The following is an 18,121-nucleotide window of genomic DNA, read 5'->3' on the forward strand; positions in this document are numbered from 1 at the left end:
CTTTGATGTACAGCCAAGCAAGGTAAGACTTACTGAAACATGTAACTAACAATAACAGATGAATACAAAATGAAATATTCAGTACTTGTGGAGATGGATGTGACCACTAATGGCTGTAGTTCTGATGATTCTATACAAAAGGCAACTGCTAATATGATTTTTTGTTGTTGTTGGCAAATGAAACCCGTTGATGAAACTAAAAAAAAAAAATGGTTATAGGACTGGACTTGTAGCAGTCACCATGTTCATTGATTTAGGAAGAGGTATACATAGAAAAGACAACAATTTTTTCTGATATGATTAATTGAGTAACAAAAATAAATTGATTTCTGAAAGTGAGATCCATTTAAGTAACGACTAAGCAAAATAAGACTTCTTAAAACTTGACAGAAGAGAAGAATATTGCAGGTGGTAATGAAAAAATGGAAAGGGAAATATTCTGTTCTATAGCATATAAAAAAAAACTTTAAAAAACTCGAGGAAAATTATCCAGCAACAGTTTTAAGGGTAGCAAAGTAATAAAAGTGCAATAAACTGTGGAATTTATTGTTTCTAGTTACTGTAGAAGCCAAATGTTTAGATGGCTTCAGAAAACAATTAAACATAAAACATAATACCTATTAACCAGACAGATAATGTTTTTCCTCAGGAAGATGCTAACTTGCTGATGGCTTAAATTTGGAAAGTTGTAATGGTGGAAAGTATCACTGTAAACTCGCTCTTATTTTCTCCTTTAAACACTTATTTCTGACCATACAATCATAGAATCATAGAATCACAAGGTAGGAAACGACCTATAAAATCATCTAGTCCAACCATCTTCTCATTACCACTGCTGCCACAAGCTACTAACCCACATCTCGCATCTCATCACCCAGACACCTCTTGAACACTGCCAGGAACAGCGACTCTATGACCTTTCTGGGCAGCCATTCCAGTGCCTGACCACTCTCTGAGAGAAAAAGTTTTTATTCATGTCTAACCTATACCTCCTCTGATACAACTTGTGGCCATTTCCCCAGGTCCTGTTTGTTGCCTGGGAGAAGAGGCCAAATCCCTCTTCACCACAACCTCCCTTCAGGAAGTTGTAGAATGCAATGAGGTCTCCCCTGAGCCTCCTCTTCTCCAGACTGAACAATCCCAGCTCCCTCAGCCGCTCCTCATAAGACTTGTGCTCCAGACCCCTCACCAATTTTGTTGCCCTTCGCTGGACAAGCTCCAGGGCCTCAACATCTTTCCTGTAGTGAGGGGCCCAAAAGTGAACACAGTACTCGAGGTGCGGCCTCACCGGTGCTGAGTAGAGGGGGATGATCACCTCCCTGCTCCTGCTGGCCACACTATTTCTAATGCAGGCCAGGATGCTGCTGGCCCTCTCGGCCACCTGGGCACACTGTCGGCTCATGTTCAGCTGAGCATCAACCAACACCCCCAGGTCCCTTTCTTCTTCACAATCATCCAGCCACTCATCCCCAAGCCTGTATTGCTGCATAGGATTATTGTGGCCAAAGTGCAGGACCCGACACTTGGCCTTGTTGAACCTCATCCCATTCACCTCAGCCCAGTGATCCAGATAATCTAGATCCCTCTGTAGGGTCTTCCTACCTTCAGGCAGATCAACACCACCTCCCAGCTTGGTGTGCCATCTGCAAACTCACTGAGGATGCACTCAATCCCCTCATCTAGGTCATCAGTAAAGATATTAAACAAGATGGGACCCAATGCATACCCCTGGGGGACACCACTTGAAACGGGTCACCAGCTGGATTTCACTCCATTCACCGCTACCCGCTGGGCACTGCCCTCTAGCCAGCTCCTTACCCAAAGAAGTGTATATCTGTTCAGACCACTGGCAGCCAGTTTCCCCAGAAGAAGCCTGTGAGGGACCATGTCAAAGGCTTTGCTGAAGTCTAGGAAGACTACATCAACAGCCCTTCCCTCATCTACCAGACTGGTCACCCAGTCATAGAAGGAGATGAGGTTGGTCAAGCACGACCTGCTTTTCACGAACCAGTGCTGGCTGGGCCTGATCCCCTGGACACCGTGCACATGCCATGCAATCTCATCCAAGATGATTTGCTCCATAACCTTCCCTGGTACTGAGGTCAGGCTAACAGGCCTATAGTTCCCTGGATCCTCCTTACAGCCCTTCTTGAATATAGGAGTCACATCAGCAAGCCTCCAATCATCTGGGACCTCACCAGTTAAACAGGAGCGTTGATAGATAGCTGAGAGGGGCTCAGCAATCACCCTCACCAGCTCCCTCAGCACCCGTGGGTGCAGCCCATCTGGTCCCATGGACTTGTGACAGTCCAGATGGAGGAGGAGCTCTCTGACTGTCTCCACTGGAATTGCTGGGGGCATATTCTGAGCAGCGTCCCAAGGGCATAAAAAGCCCAGAGGATAACTGATCTGGCTATTAAAGGCAGATGTAAAGAAGGCATTGAAGACCTCAGCCCTCTCTTTGTCCTCAATGACCACATTCCCTGCTGCATCAAGTATAGGATGAGAATTATCATTGGTTCTTCTTTTGCCGTTGATATATTTATAAAAGGATTTTTTATTGTCTTTTACTGCAGTGGCCAATCTGAGCTCAAGTTGGGCTTTTGCCTTCTTAACTTTCTCCCTGCATACCTTAGCTACTTCCTTATAATCTCCCCAAGTACGCTGTCCCTTCTTCCAGAGAACGTAGACTCTCTTTTTCTCCCGGAGTCTCAACAGTAATTCCCGGCTCATCCATACTGGTCATCTCCCCTACAGCTCGCCTTACAGCACTCAGGGCAGCCTGTTCTTGTGCCTTTAAGACTTCCGTCTTGAGGAGCATCCAGGCTTCCTGGGCCTCTTTACCCTCGAGAAGCAAATCCCAAGGGACCTGTGCTACAAGCTCCCTGACCAGATCAAAGTCCACCCTCTGGAAGTTCAAGAAGGTAGTTTCGCTGGTCACTCTTTTGACATTCCCAAGAATAGAAAATTCTACAATTCCATGGTTGCTCTGCCCAAGACAGTCCCCAACCTTCACTTCTCCCCCCAGTCCTTCTCGGTTAGCGAAAACCAGGTCCAGCAGGGCACCACCCCTGGTAGGCTCTCCTACCAGTTGCATAAGGAACCAATCTTCCACGCAGTCTAGAAACCTCCTGGACTGCTTCCTCTGTGCTATATTACATTTCCAACATATATCAGGGAAGGTGAAGTCTCCCACTGTCAGAGATGTAACACCGATTAGAGCAATCTTCAATCTCATGCAATATGATCTGCTTTCTGAGAAATTAGAAAATGAACAGCCTGATGAAAGCCTAAAGACAATGTGGTACTTTTGGTCTGATATTATGTCACCGAGTGGCAGTACGTCATTGAATCTGAATACAGAAGATATAGGTCAAAGCTTGTCATGCAAATCAATGTCATTTAGAATCATAGAATAACAGAATCACCAAGGTTGGAAAAGACCTAAAAGAACATCCAGTCCAACCGTTCACCTATTCCCAATAGCTCCCACTAAACCATGTCCCTCAACACAACATCCAGCCTTTCCTTGAACACCCTTAGGCTCGGTGACTCCACCACCTCCCTGGGCAGTCCGTTCCAGTGCCTGACCACCCTTTCTGAAAAGTAATACTTCCTAATGTCCAGCCTGAATCTCCCCTGCCGTAGCTTGAAACCATTCCCCCTGGTCCTATCACTAATGACACGAGAGAAGAGGCCGACCCCCAGCTCACTACAGCCTCCCTTCAGGAAGTTATAGAGAGCAATGAGGTCTCCCCTGAGCCTCCTCTTCTCCAGGCTGAACATTCCCAGCTCCTTCAGCCACTCCTCATATGGCCTGTGTTCCAGACCCCTCACCAGCTTTGTTGCCCTCCTTTGAACACGTTCCAGGGCCTCAACATCTTTCTTGCAGTGAGGGGCCCTAAACTGGACACAGTACTCGAGGTGCGGCCTCACCAGTGCTGAATACAGGGGAACAATCACCTCTCTGCTCCTGCTTGCAACACTGTTTCTGATGCAAGCCAGGATGCCATTGGCCTTCTTGGCCACCTGGGCACACTGTCGGCTCATGTTCAGTCGAGCATCAGTCAATACCCCCAGGCCCATTTCCTCTACGCAGTCCTCCAGCCACACCGCCCCAAGCCTGTAGCGTCGCCTGGGGTTGTTGTGGCCAAAGTGCAGGACCCGGCTTTTGGCCTTGTTGAACCTCATCCCATTGGCTTCAGCCCAGCTCTCCAGCCTGTCCAGATAGCTCTGTAGGGCCTCGCTACCCCCAGGCAGATCCACACTTCCAGCCAATTTGGTGTCATCTGCGAATTTACTGAGGGTGCACTCGATGCCCTCATCGAGGTCATCAATAAAGATATTGAAGAGGACAGGCCCCAGCACCGACCCCTGGGGAACACCACTCACAACCGGTCGCCAGCTGGATTTGACTCCATTCACCACCACTCTCTGTGCCCAGCCCTCCAGCCAGCTCCTTACCCAGCCAAGAGTGTATCCATCCAAGCCTCGGGCTGCCAGCTTCTGCAGGAGAATGCTGTGGGAGACAGTGTCAAAGGCTTTGCTGAAGTCTAGGTAGACCACATCAACAGCCTTTCCCTCATCCACCAGATAGGTCACTAAATCAAAGAAGGAGATCAGGTTGGTCAAGCAGGACCTGCCCTTCACGAACCCATGCTGGCTAGGCCTGATCCCCCGGTCACGCCGCACATGCCGCATGATCTCCCTCAAGACAATCTGCTCCATAACCTTCCCTGGCACCGAGGTCAGGCTAACAGGCCTTTACCTTTCATAGCACTGAAAGTGATACATTACTTAAAAACTTCCTTGTCACTGTTTTACTTCCCGCTATTAATCCACATTGCCTACTTGGAATTTTCATTCTGAAGAACATAGATTGTTCCTTTCTGAATGTAGCAAAGGATAGATCCAGAGCTCTGACATTAAAATCTTCATATAATACATAGATGCATATGGAAGACTTTTATTTCTTTTAAATAATTATTATAAAAAAGAATGATCAAAAAGATCTTTGTGCCTCTATATTCTTATTTCTCAAAATACTCTGCATGAACATACCTATCTTGTCTCAGATCACAATAAAGACCCTGTGCTACTTCTAAGTGGATCAGGAATAGATACCAGGGAAATTATTAAAAAAAAAAAAAGTATTTGGAGTTGAATTTTATTTGACTTCTCTCAAGTGAAAAGTTTCATCTAAGCACTTGGTGGAAGCTGTAACAAATTGAATAATTTTGTAATAAATTTGCCATTGTTTCTACAACAAGTTTTGGTATTCACATAAACATGAGGTGAAGAAGAGATTTTTCTTTATTACTTATTAAATCCTGCTGACTGAAATTGTCCCTCTTCCAGCTTATGTACATACATACTTCAGAGATCTCTTCAGGAAAGGTGTATCGTAATTTGTTCCACCGAGGTTGGATCTGTAGCCTGATCATTAAGTGTGTTTGCTTTTAAATGCTTGTATACTTGATGGAGTAGTGAATATTACACATGGAGCTCTTTCAGTTTCCTAATCAAAACGAACGTTTTTGTGAACTCCTTTCAGTATTTGGCAGTAAATAAGGAGGCCTAAGCGAAGCATGGAGGAATTGTGTGCTTACACTAATAAATAATTTTTATGAATTTTACCAAGTTGGAAGGCTGGAATCAGACTTTTTTTTCTCTTGAAATACCTTCTGTGTTGATAGATATTAATAATGATGGTGGTATGAATTAGCCAGCTGCTGACTTTTCTTATCTGATCATTGCTAGAATTAGAGCAAGTCACCCTGGCTTTGCCTCATTGTAATGGTGCTAGGAGCTAATAAATCAATAGAATTTAGCTGGTAATCTTAATATATCTGGGTAACTGTAGTTTAGCATGCTGTTGGATTGCATAAAGCAGGATCCTGTTCTGGTTTCTATACGTAAAGGGAAAAATGCCTGAAGTTGGCTAAACAAGGCTTTTTTTTCTGTATCAGTGGTTGTTACAAAAATTCAGCAGCAGATTTGAATAATATTTGTCATGTTAAAGCTAGTTTTGCTCTTTCAGTCCACAGTTTATTAATGAATTAATGATAAGACAAAAGGGGAACTAAAGAAAATGTGGTGCTATAAGTGTGTTGTGTGATGGAGCATCATTACCTGCATTTCTAAGGTTTTCTGATTAATTCCATTGTTTTCACAAGCCTACAGTATTATTTTTTCTTTTACAGTTCTTTGCACCTCCTTCTTGGTAGTTACTAATCTTATTACCCCACCAAATTTTATGGCTGCAGAGGTTTCCAAACCTGGCCTTTTCTATCTGTCTCTCTCTCTTGCTCTCAGCTTCTCCCTGTTTACCCATTTAATATCTTCTCTTCTTCGTAATGTTTAGCTGATGATTGTCAAATTCTTTCAAGAACTACTTAGTGCTGCTGCCAGGGAAGCAGTAGTTCCACCTTGAAATAACATTACAGGAGGAAAGATACCAGAGGGATTTCACAGACAAAACACTGTATATGACTGAGCACGATTGCTCAAGCAAATAAATGGTAAGGCTGTTTTTCTATTGAGCAGTCATGTGGCATATTTCATAACAGCAAGAAAGGAGGCAGAGAAAAGTTGTTAAATCAGAGTAGTGAAAGAAAAATGGGAAGGAAGGACATATTCACACAAAACATCACCACTGCCAATACTACAGTCTATTTCTCCTCAGCAGACATGTTTATGGACTTGCTTCCCAAGAGTGAAAATATGTGTTGATTATTCAGCCAAGAGATCCTAAGGCTCAGCTTCCTCTAAACCTAAGTCTGCAAAAACTTTTGACTCCATTCTGTTCTGATAAAAGGTTCCAAATGTGATATGATACTAGAAGAGTATGAAACTAATCCTCTGAATAAAATCAGTTTTAAAATGAAGAGACTAGTCTTTTACACAGGAAAAACTGCTGCTCATTTGTGCAATCAATAAAATTGTATATCAACAATAGAATGTTTACTATGGAGAGGGAAAATATGCTTGACTAGCCATTAAGTTTGGATGCTGAATTACAGTTGGTTTGTTCTCTATGAATGTCAGATCCTTTTAGCTATCAGATGCAACAAAGCATAGAATTGTGTTTGACCTATATTCACATTATCTAATATCATATAATAAGTGGCACTGAAAGCCACAGGGCATATCTTTCAGGGCTGATAATTGCAGTATTTGGGGATTAGTGATGGAAAAATATGGATTAGAGATGATATCAGTGTATGTGAAGACTTCAGATAAATAAAGTACTAGACAGCATTTCCATTAGATCTCGATTTTAATAGAGATGAACCTGAATTTATCCTCCTTTTAAGTGCAGGACAACCAATAAATTCTTTGTAGGAGTTTTTAAAGCCACAATTTACGGAATTTTAAATTGTTAATTAAAAATTAAAAAAAAGGTAACAAAATAGGAATTACTTTTGAGCATTTATTGTTCACTTGCATATGAAAGAAACAGATTTAAACTCTTACACTAGTCTTATTATAAATAATATAATTAAAAGATAAGTCAGCGGTAAAATTCATCAAATTAATCTATTTTACTAACACATCTTCACAAATTAGAAAGCCAGAAGGGACTACTCTAATCATTCAGTCTGACCTCTTGCATGCTACAGGTCAGACAACTTTTCTGAATTAATTCCCATTTCAGCTGGCACTTATCTTTTAGAAAAGCATTCAATCTTGATTTTAAAATATACTACTAAAATGACTCACTTTGAGAAGTATTTCCCCAGTAGCAGATTTTTGTGGCTGAAGCATATTCTAGCTCAGTTGAGTTTCTCTCATATTTCTATGTATCTTCATCTGTTTCTACAGGTATACTTATTTTTACTATCAGTTATAACACAAAGCTTTCTGGCTACAGAATCATGATGGTGCTGTGTGTAGCTGATTATCTCAATTTTTTGATAATTTGCCAACTTCTGGAAGGTCATTCACTGATGAGTGCAACAGAACCCAGAACTGACAGCAGAAATACATGAGCTCAGGGATGGCTCTGTTTACTGTTTCATTCTGGAATCTGTTTGTTAGGGAGTTATTAACCTTTATAATGTGTGGCGCATCATTTTTTTATTATATAGTCTACTTGATCAAAATGTAATGTACCAGTAAAAGCAAATGTCTTACAGCACTCTAGGAATAGCACATTTGTGCAGATTTGTGTGCAGATTTTGTGTATAATCGGTCATTTATGCCTTTATCAATCAAACTCATAATCTAGTTAGGGAAAAAAAAAAAAGAACTCTAGGATATATTTTTCATCAAAACCATGTTGTTTCTTAATATCTGTGTCTTTTTAGTTCAATTCCTTACTACTGGTGAGAGAGGAAGAAAGAAGAACTCAGTCCAAAAAAAACCAAAACCAAAACAAAAACACTGCTTCACGGCTACTTGGAAGCAAACATTGAAATTATGGATCAACATTTTAATATATGAAACAAGCTGAAGAATGTGTGTGGCTTCCTTCTACTGATCACCAAATGGCCATGTCAGCTGTGAAGACCATGAGAAACTCTGTAAACATCTCTTTCTGTGCACCAAGTACACCTGCATTTCCACATTCTCAAGAGACCTTAAATCTCTTCCCAGCACTCAACCCAGCACACTTAGTGATATAACCCCAGCTGTTTTCACTAGTTAGGAGTGTCCAATCTTTATTTACGAGGTCTGCAATATCTACTTTTCTAGTTTATGCGAGGTGTTGATCTTACCTCTATATCCAAGTATATCTCATTCTTTAATATATTTGTCCTAAAAGGTTCATGTAACTTCCCTGTGGATAGAAAAGGGATATTTTTCCTTTATTTTATGGAAATAAAACTACATCAAAGAGAGCAAGTCTATAGAAATAGGTGCCCAAAGGCAACACCAGGTAGAAGAATGCTGGATTAGACTTTGAAGGCAGTAGGGAATGCTGTATGCTTACGAAGGATGCAGGAAGCTAAAGCACTGTCTAGAGCTAAGCACTGCAGTGTTTATGAATATCTGGCTCTCTCTTAAGTTTATGTGTTGGAAGTACAGTCAAAGCAGACTCACATTCTTCTGGAGATGCATATAGACATTGAACTGAGTGAGACATGTCATTTCATAGTAGAAATGGTGCTTATATTGGCTGAGACTTTCCCATTCATCTGTTTTAGCCAGTGCCCACTAGAGCTAAGTGTTCATGAACATCTGGCTCTGTGTTAAGTTTATTCATTAGAAGTGGAGTCACACAACTTTCACAAAGAGACACGAATGTCTCATTTTGAATGGCTCCCTTCATCCTGTGTCTCCTGTGCAGCAGCACGTCGAATTCACGTCCTTTCACCTGCAGGTATTTCCAACAGATGCCCTTTCACGTCCAAACACGGGAGAGCTGAAAAGTGAAGCAGTGGAGTCAGAAGAGAGGGATGCAACCGTCTGGATGCGTTTCCCCGCGGCCGCGGAGGCTGCGCACCCTGCCCGCTCGGGGAAAGGCAACCGGGCGTGTGGGGCCGCCTCGAAGCCCCAACCTGGTCCGGCATTGGTTCCCGAAGTTCCCGCGTCATTTTCTCCCCACACCCCGCTTGGCACTGGCAATCACAAGTCTCAATGGAGGGGCGGGAGAGAGCTGTGGAGCGCTGAGAGGGTTCCTCCAGCCCCCCGGATCACCACCAGGGATGTCCGGGACTCAGCCCGAGGATGCTTCGCCTCCGTGCAGGAACTGGACATCCTCTCCAGAGCTGAACGAAACGAGGGAGCCTTTTTTAACTCCATCCGCCGATTACGACGATGAGGAGTTCCTGCGCTACCTCTGGAAGGAGTATTTGCATCCCAAGGAATACGAATGGGCGCTGATCGCCGGATACATCGTCGTGTTCATCGTGGCTCTCGTCGGGAACGTGCTGGGTGAGTCTGGCTTCCGAAGTTTGCCCAACCTGCCTTCACTCTCGGGCAGATTCCACCTCTCCCCGTTGCAAACCTCGGGGAACCGGGCTGCGGGGAAGGGGCTGCGGTCACCGGGGCGGGTCGGAGCTCGGAGCTCGGCGAGGCAGCCCGGGTAGAGCCGCCGCGGGCTCCGTCGCTGTCCGCGGGGTGAGGTGCTGAAACAACGCACCCCGCCGGCGGCTCCGCCTCTCAACCGGTTGCCCTCGTTCCCCGGGCTGGAAATCACAAACGCGGGCATTTTCTAACGGCTGTCCGTGAGAGACGCGCGTTTTCTAAAGGAGAGGCACGGGGGAACGGCCTCGGGGTGACGGACGCCGGGGAGCGGCCGCGGGACCTCGCCCCGCGGCGAGGGGCCGGGGCTGCCGTCCGCCCTCAGGTCGGCGGTCGGCGGCTCTCTCGCAGCCCCGGCGGCGGGGGCGGGCTCCTTCCTGCCGCTCTCCCGCCCCCTCTCCGCTCCCACGCACCCGGGTGGGAGGCGGCGGGGGACTTCGCCGCTTCCCGCGGGCGCCGCTGACGGGGACGGGCGGGGGCGGTATGAGGGCCGGGGGGCAGCGGCTCTGCTCTGCTCCTCGTCCCCAGCTCCAGCTATGAACGAGCCGTGACAGCCGCCCTCGCCTCGGCGCGGGGGAGATGGCCGCGGGGGTCCCTGCGCTCGTCGGAACGCGTTGAGCGCGAAAAATTACGTCTTTGTGAATGAACGTGCGCATAGGGAGCGGAGTACGCCGTGAGAATCAGCTCCAGCGGAGCCACGGCCATTTGCATTTTTCATTCCCATAACTGACATTCTCATGAACGGAGCGGCTCACTAGCGCCCAGCCCTGCCATGTGGGCCCTTCATTCATGAATTTCAGCGCGTCATGCGCTCTGCCGGCGCTCCAGGCTTCCCGAGGCACGATGCAAATAAAGCTTCAGCCAAAGACAGCGTTCTGCACGGCTCTTTTTTTCTTTCGATAGTCTAACTGTGCTATTTTTGTCTGGAGCTGCCGATAAACACCGAGCGTGTACGTTGGGCAACACTTGGAGCCTTCACCACAAAGGCTGTGTAGCAGAGTGCATGCTGGACTGCTGCTCTATGGTCACAGTATAAGACAGCTGCCTTCGCACAGAGCCTGTGCTTTGTACTAGAAAGAAAAGTGCCTTCCGTCTGATCCTGAAAGAGGACAGCTTTTAGAACTGTCTGTGTTTAGCAGTCCCAATCTACTCATTCTGTAAACAGGCTGTCCTCTAGCCTTTCAATATTCAAGGTCAGATCTTCGGCTACCGGAGCTCTCATCCTGTTTACTTCCCCTCCTCTCCCCTCTCCCTCCCTCCCCCTCCCCCCGAAGGAAGAGAAGAAAAGATTTCCTCTCTTTTCACTTGCAAACAGAAGCAATATCGGTGTTCCTCCCTGTCGTGCCTACCTTATCTTTGTGCCTGGGATGAAAGCTGGCATTTAGCTGTCCACCCACCTGTCCTTCGACAGGATTGCTTCTATCCAAGCCTCCAAACCTTTATGCATCACACAGACCTCACCCTTCCAAAATGCTGCCCCTGTTCACTGCCAACTTATTGGGATCTGCAGGTGCAGGTGTTCATTAGCTGAATACTGTCTCATCTTTATGCAAGAAAACTGATTGCAGGCTCATGTGTTGTTGAGGGCAGAAATTGATGTGGTCTTGCAAACACATTTTTGTGAAACCTTGTTTATTCAATTAGCGGTGAAAGTCTGAGAATGATGAATCTCCAGAAAATTCCTCCATGAAAAATTCTTACATAGGGTTAATCTGTGATTTAGTCTTGGACCTTCTCAAAGTAAACCAGATGTGGTTTAAATGGCTAGCAGTGTTTTGGTAGAGTATAGTAAAGTTTTAGTGCTTCATCATGTCATCCTTAATGATGCAGCCTCTGCTTAGATTTGACTAATGCATTTGGACTAGTGTGAGATGAGAAGTCAGAGTTTTGCTTCCATTTGCCCATGTTTCACTCAGCACTTTGAAATACAGGAAAGTCCTTTGAAAATCTGGTTGTCGTTTTCAATTGTGTATTCATATAGAATTAGGTCACTCATTGTACTCTCAGAACGACATTTGTGCAAGTGGAAAGCATAGCACAACCCTTAGATATTAGTAATGAACCAAATTTAAGCATTCTGACACTTAATTAACAGCCAAGGTAGAAAGCCTGAACTTTGATTGACATTTACTGGGCTTTTGGCTGATCTGCTCTGAAGGAGTTGTCCTGCTAATAGTAGCATACAGCAAGGTCTGCACTGCTATTTAGCTGCCAGTTTAATTAGGAGTGTTGACATACTCTGTCCAAACTGCTGCACCAACCAGCTAAAATGAAAGGCCTAGGCAAGCCTCTGTGTTTGAACGCAGGTTTGATTACAGCATTCAAGTTCTTCATATCAGTAATTCTTGTGTGTGCCCACTCTAGCTGCTCACCAGAGATTTCACTGGAAGCCACTAAAAAGGAACAAATTTGAAGGTTTTAAAACATTTAGATAAACTGAAATCATGGTGATAACATCAATATGTTTTGCTCTATTTTCTTTTTCATTTAGACATGATTTATCAGCAAAAGCAGAACAGTCACTGAGGGTGAGGACTTTCTGTTTTTCATATAAGACCAAAGCATTCTCTTACCATACGCAGAAACAAAATTACAACTTCTTTGCAAAGCGAGGGGAAGCCAAGGGACTTCTTAACAGTCGACTTTGAACTAATTGTCTACTTCTTTATTTAAAAACAATTATTGAAATAGAAATGCAGGAAAATAAAGAAGGAAAGATATATTTAAGATGCATGGAGGTCTCTGGTTACTAGCACAAAGATTCCTCATGAAGTAGTTGCAGCAGTTAAAAACTGGAATAAGGCTAAGAGGGATAAATAAGTAATGTCCAGCTCCACAGATTCAACTGCAATTACACAGACAAAGAATGGGAATGGTTCTCATTTAATGCATTTATTCAAGTAGGTCAGAACTTTTCTAGTGAAATGTTTTCCCTTAGGGAGCATACACTCATCAAAACCAAATGGTACAGCAGAGATCACTTGATATGTTTAAAGAAAGGACACAACACAAGCAGCCTTCTAGTGTCTTGACAACTGGGTTGCTGGCTCTCTTGGCAGTCTCCCTGCAGCTGGCAAGGGCTGAGGGCCTGAGCTACTTGCCTTCACCCAGCTTGAAGCTCTTCAGCACTGCTGGCTTCTGTGGGTTGGAGACCATGCAGAACATCAGCCAGAGGCCTCAGAAACCTTATTTATTCATGGAACTAAGTGATATTTGTTTATCTTTCCAACTTAGAATGAAATCCTGCCTAATTGACAGAAAACTAGTCTTCTCTGGATAGTTCTATTATTTACCATCTTTCATAATAATCTCTTCTGCCATGTTATGGCAACATTTGTACAGAACCCAACTGTTGTCCTTTCCTCAAAAAATTCACAGTCTGATTCATAAACTCAGCAGCATTCATTTGATGTTTACTTACTATTATTTGATTTTTAGAACTGTTGTTTTTTTTTTTTTTTTCTGAGTGTAGAAGAAAAATCGAATGTATGGTTTTAAAAACAAACTTCAAGTCGATGCTATCAATAGTCTATTCGATGCTAGCAAATGTCTCAGCAATTGCTCTGTTATCACTACCCAGGTATCTAGAGAATACTGAGATCTATGCATACATGCATGTGTTGGCAGAACTGGATGAACCATGTTTTTTTTTTTTTTCCTGCAAATGAAGCCACAATTTTCATAAAATTACAGAATCATAGAATGGCTTAGGTTGGAAGGGACTTTAAAGATCATCTAGTTCCAATTCTCCTGCCATGGCCAGAGTTGCCACCCACTAGGGCAGGCTGATATCCACTCCTAGTCTGGACAACCTGTTTCTTCACCACCCTCTGAGTAAGGAATTTTCTGCCAACATCTAACCTATGTCTCCTCTCTATTCATTTAAATGCTTTCCCCCTTGTCCTATCACCCCTTGTAAAGTCAATCCCTTTCCTGCTTATAAGCTCCCTTCAAGTACTGGAAGGCTGTGAGGTGCTCTCTCTGGAGCTTTCTATACTGCAAGATAAACAAGTCCTACTCCCTCAGCCTTTCTTCACGGATAGGTACTCCAGCCCTCTGACATTTTTGTGGTTCTCCTATGGACCAGCTCCAACACTTCTACATTCTTCTTGTTTGGGAGCCCCAGGTCTGGATGCAGTACATCAGATGGGGCCTCACGAGGGCTAAGTAGAAGGGGACAATCAACTCCCTCTCCCTGCTGGCCACCCTTCTGATGCGGACTAGAATACAAAACAATAATTCCACTGTAAACTCATTTGATGACAAAGGAGGAGTATTGGAATCAGAAAAATTGGGAAAGTACCTAGTCTCAATGGTCAGAAACCATCAAAAGGTACTGAAAAAGAAACAAAAATTGTATTCCTTTTCATATGGGCTCCCATATCATGTTTTATTCATAGCTGTTCTTCATAGTCTTGTGGTTTTTTGTTTTGTTTTGTTTTGTTTTGTTTGTTTGTTTGTTTGTTTTTATACTTTTGGAACTATAAGAACATTTTAGAAAGTAAAACTTTAAGACTCGTCTGCCATCCAGCAACTGCTTTCTACAGCACTGCTGATGAAATATCTCCTATCTGATATTATTTGATATGCCATAAGCTTTGACTTAAGTGCTGGATATTTCAGCAGCTCCTGCAGAAGAACAAACTATCAGTCAGTAGTCAGAATTCCCATACTCACATGCATTTGACAGATTGCCTAGGAAGCAAATAGCAAACATTATTATTGCTTTTTTGTTGTTGTTGTTGTTGTTATTTTGTCATTTTTGCTTTCAAGATGTCCTCCTGATAAACATGTGGAACACTTCTAGAAAAACTCATCTAATTTAATCTTACGTTCTCATAGCTGTAAGTCTGGTAGATCTGAAGACTAAATCTCCTATTTAGTCGAAAAACAGCTGCAGTCTTGAGAGTTATAGGGCGTCAGGGTATGTTGCCCAATGTTGATGAGTGAGGTTTTGAAAGAGTCATATACATATGGAAGAAGGAAAATAACTCATCATAGCTCTTCAGCCTCTATCCAGCCCTACAAGACTTCCAGAAACAGTAAAGCCCAGTCTACCAGGAGCTGAACAGGGACTAACACACCTTTCCCCCAGTTTTCCTAATGCAATTCCATTTTATGATGACAGATGCATTTTGAAATATATAATTCAAAAGTTGCCGAGATTTTCAGCTCTGGAGCTCTCTTTGATTTTTCCAAGCCACATAGGTTCAAATTTGATTCATAGTGAAGTGTGAAATTTTTTATCATAATATTATGTGCACTATGACAGCTACATTAAAGGTCCTTCCATCTCTAACATGAGGTGTGTCAGGATTTTGTAGTTTTTTATCATTACTATGGGTAGACAAATATGTATAAACGCATCTTTGTGTGTGGTGGGGCAATTTAAAACTGATCAGTCTGCGTTAATCCATTTAGTGAACTCTGGAAATTGTGTGAAGATAATTTCTGCTTCATCCAGAATTGATCAAAACTAATATATTTGGCAGACTATTTGCATAGTGTAGCTGACCTTCCAGTAAAAACTCACATTCCATTAGACCGTTAATTGCCCAAGATTATGTAATGTGACTGAGGTAGAAAATGAATTCCGTGCCAATTAGATGATTGCGCTATTACTCCCAATTGTAATTTGTACAGATAAGCTTCCAGCAAGCAGAATTTAGTTCTTATGTTCTTCTCTTGCATTGTAATAATGAGGCAATATGTAAAATACAGAAATGGACAGCCAGCAACTCCAGCTTATAATTCCTTTTAAAAGCCAGAGTCGAATAGAGAACTTGGTAGCTAGAAAACACCTCAAAAGTTACATTGCTGCTAACTGTGCAATGTATATGTTTTTGTCTGTTTGTTTGTTTTAATGTAGACTCTCATTCTGTGGGAGACAATAGTACATTTCAACCAGGTTGACAACAAAGAAAATGTCTTACAATTACATTTTTCCATTGCTATTCAGCTATATGTCTTATTGTTCCAGTGTTTCCTAGACTCCTGTGAGAAAAAAAAGAAAATGCAAAGGAAACAGCACATCTAGACTTGTTTATCTGTGATACATGGGCTGCACACCTAACACTTGCTCCTTTTGTCATGCTTCGGTGATTTGTTGATGGGTGTCTAGTCTGTCCTGTGAGGAGAAGCTGTCACCTTACATACAGGGTATGTAATTCCTTTGTAGGTGCAGCCTAGAACATAATCCATCTATTCTGCTTCCAATTAATGTATTCAAGGATAGTTCTTCTCTGCTGAGCATTGTTACCAACTGTAGGAATATTTTCAATATTTTCATTACAATAGCCACTGTATCAGAAGTATCTGTTTTTGTATTACTCTTTCTATTACTTTTTCAATGTAGCCCTAATCTTGTATTAGACTCTTTTTTCTTTTTTTCTTTTTCTTTTTTTTCTTTTGATAGGGCGAGTGGTCAAAAAAAAAATGAAAAAATGTTTGAGTTCAGAGCTTAATAGTGGATAAGAGACTGACAGCACAGGCACTAGATATCATCTTCCTATTCACAGCAGAAATCTCTTTGTTTTAGATCTTTTGTTCTCACTGCTGGTTTAAAAAAACCCTAATTATATATCTTCTTCAATTTACTTACAGTGCTTTGCACCCCTTAATCAAGATTTTCAATGAAGTTATTGAAAGACTCTTAGAAAGCTTTCCTAAAATAAACAAAATAAGCTTGGATTTAGGCACCAAATTTTTCTACACTTACGTTAAAGCAGAAGAATTCTCAATCAGGAATAGAACATAATGAAAGTAATTTCAGTGATAGATTTTTCTAACTGAACAGTATACATTCATTTGTTTCTACAGGAGCTCTGGAAGAATCTCATTTTGTAGCTTATCTACTCAGCCTTCATTTCAGCGTGATCATGATGATAGACACTCCACCACTGAGGCTTTGAGGCACAGTACGTAATGTCATAACATGTAAAAGAACAAGGGAGAGATTTCATAGAATCATAGAATATCCTAAGTTGGAAGGGACCCAGCTGGTTCATTGAGTCAAACTCCTGGCTGCACAGAGGACCACCAGAAATCCATGTGAAGGATCAAATTTTGATGGCTACTGTTTATAACCATGTAACTTCTTTGTGGCTTTATTTTTAGTCAAATGATTGTGATAATGAGTTTCTAAAGTGAACTAAAGCCATTGAAGCTCAGCATAGTGGAGGCAAAGATATAACATTTTATTTATACTCAGGTGGAATTTATTACAAAAAAAAAAAAGAAAAAAATGAGACAAGACATTGTGCCTTTAATCATCTAAGGAAAGGTCATGTATTGCTGTTTGCAGAAATTACGTTTTTATTTAGATCAAGAAGTCTAGTTGGAGAATGACCCATTAAATGTGGTTGATAGGACTTCTAGAGTGTTAGGAAATTAATTTAGGTCTTCTGTAAGGCATATATTGACAGCTGAACTGGCTATTCACCAATGGAAGGAGATCTGCATAATGTTTAATATGCTCAAGACATTGTAATTCTTCCAGGAGGCAAGCAGCTGCCTTATATACCAGCTGGAGCCTCTGTACTGTTTTCATATTTATCTTCAGATACAATGAGCTATGCTCACTGAATAGGTGGAATTACAGTCTCTAATTAAAATGCCCTGGGGCACAAAACCAACAGGGATTCAATTTGAACATGAAAAAAAAACAATCTAAAACCCTCACCACATTGTCTTATCCTCAGGACTATGAGGTATATGAATTTTCTCAATGAACTTAGTATCTTTCTTAAATTTTAACTCTACTTTTAATTGTTCTGTTTAGTCCTTCTGGATACTCTCCTGTGAGCCTTTGGGGGATGGACGAGGGATGCTTGAAGTGTGAGTGCTGATAAAAACTTCGTTAGAGCAGAATGTCCTCAATGGGGAAAACCTCAACAAATTTTCCCAAGCCTTGCCTGCCCGACAACTCGAGCTAGTTTGCAGTCTTTCACTGACACTGTGTGGCTGAGGCAAGAACAGCAGTTATTTTGGTTAAAGCTCTTCTTTTGAGTCTGGTGGTGGGGAAAAGAAAACCAACAAAACAACACAAAAGCATCTGCTTGCTTATTTTTGTTTGTGGAAAAGTTACTAGCTGGAACCCTTAATCATTTTATAAAATAAAAACTAAAATACAGAAATTATTCAAATAAATAAT

General features: G+C 42.4%; 1 protein-coding gene across 1 annotated transcript in view; it reads left to right on the plus strand.

Moving 5' to 3' along the window:
* Positions 1-9,650: 9,650 nt before the first annotated feature.
* The window catches only part of HCRTR2 (hypocretin receptor 2), a 32,290-nt gene continuing 23,819 nt past the window's right edge, over positions 9,651-18,121 (plus strand). The window contains exon 1 of the mRNA XM_052677077.1: positions 9,651-9,879. Coding sequence (XP_052533037.1) covers positions 9,651-9,879 — 229 coding nt within the window. The remainder of the gene's footprint in view (positions 9,880-18,121) is intronic.

This window comes from Tympanuchus pallidicinctus, unplaced genomic scaffold (genome assembly GCF_026119805.1).
Source record: "Tympanuchus pallidicinctus isolate F22 unplaced genomic scaffold, pur_lepc_1.0 scaffold1, whole genome shotgun sequence".
Classification (NCBI taxonomy): domain Eukaryota; kingdom Metazoa; phylum Chordata; class Aves; order Galliformes; family Phasianidae; genus Tympanuchus; species Tympanuchus pallidicinctus.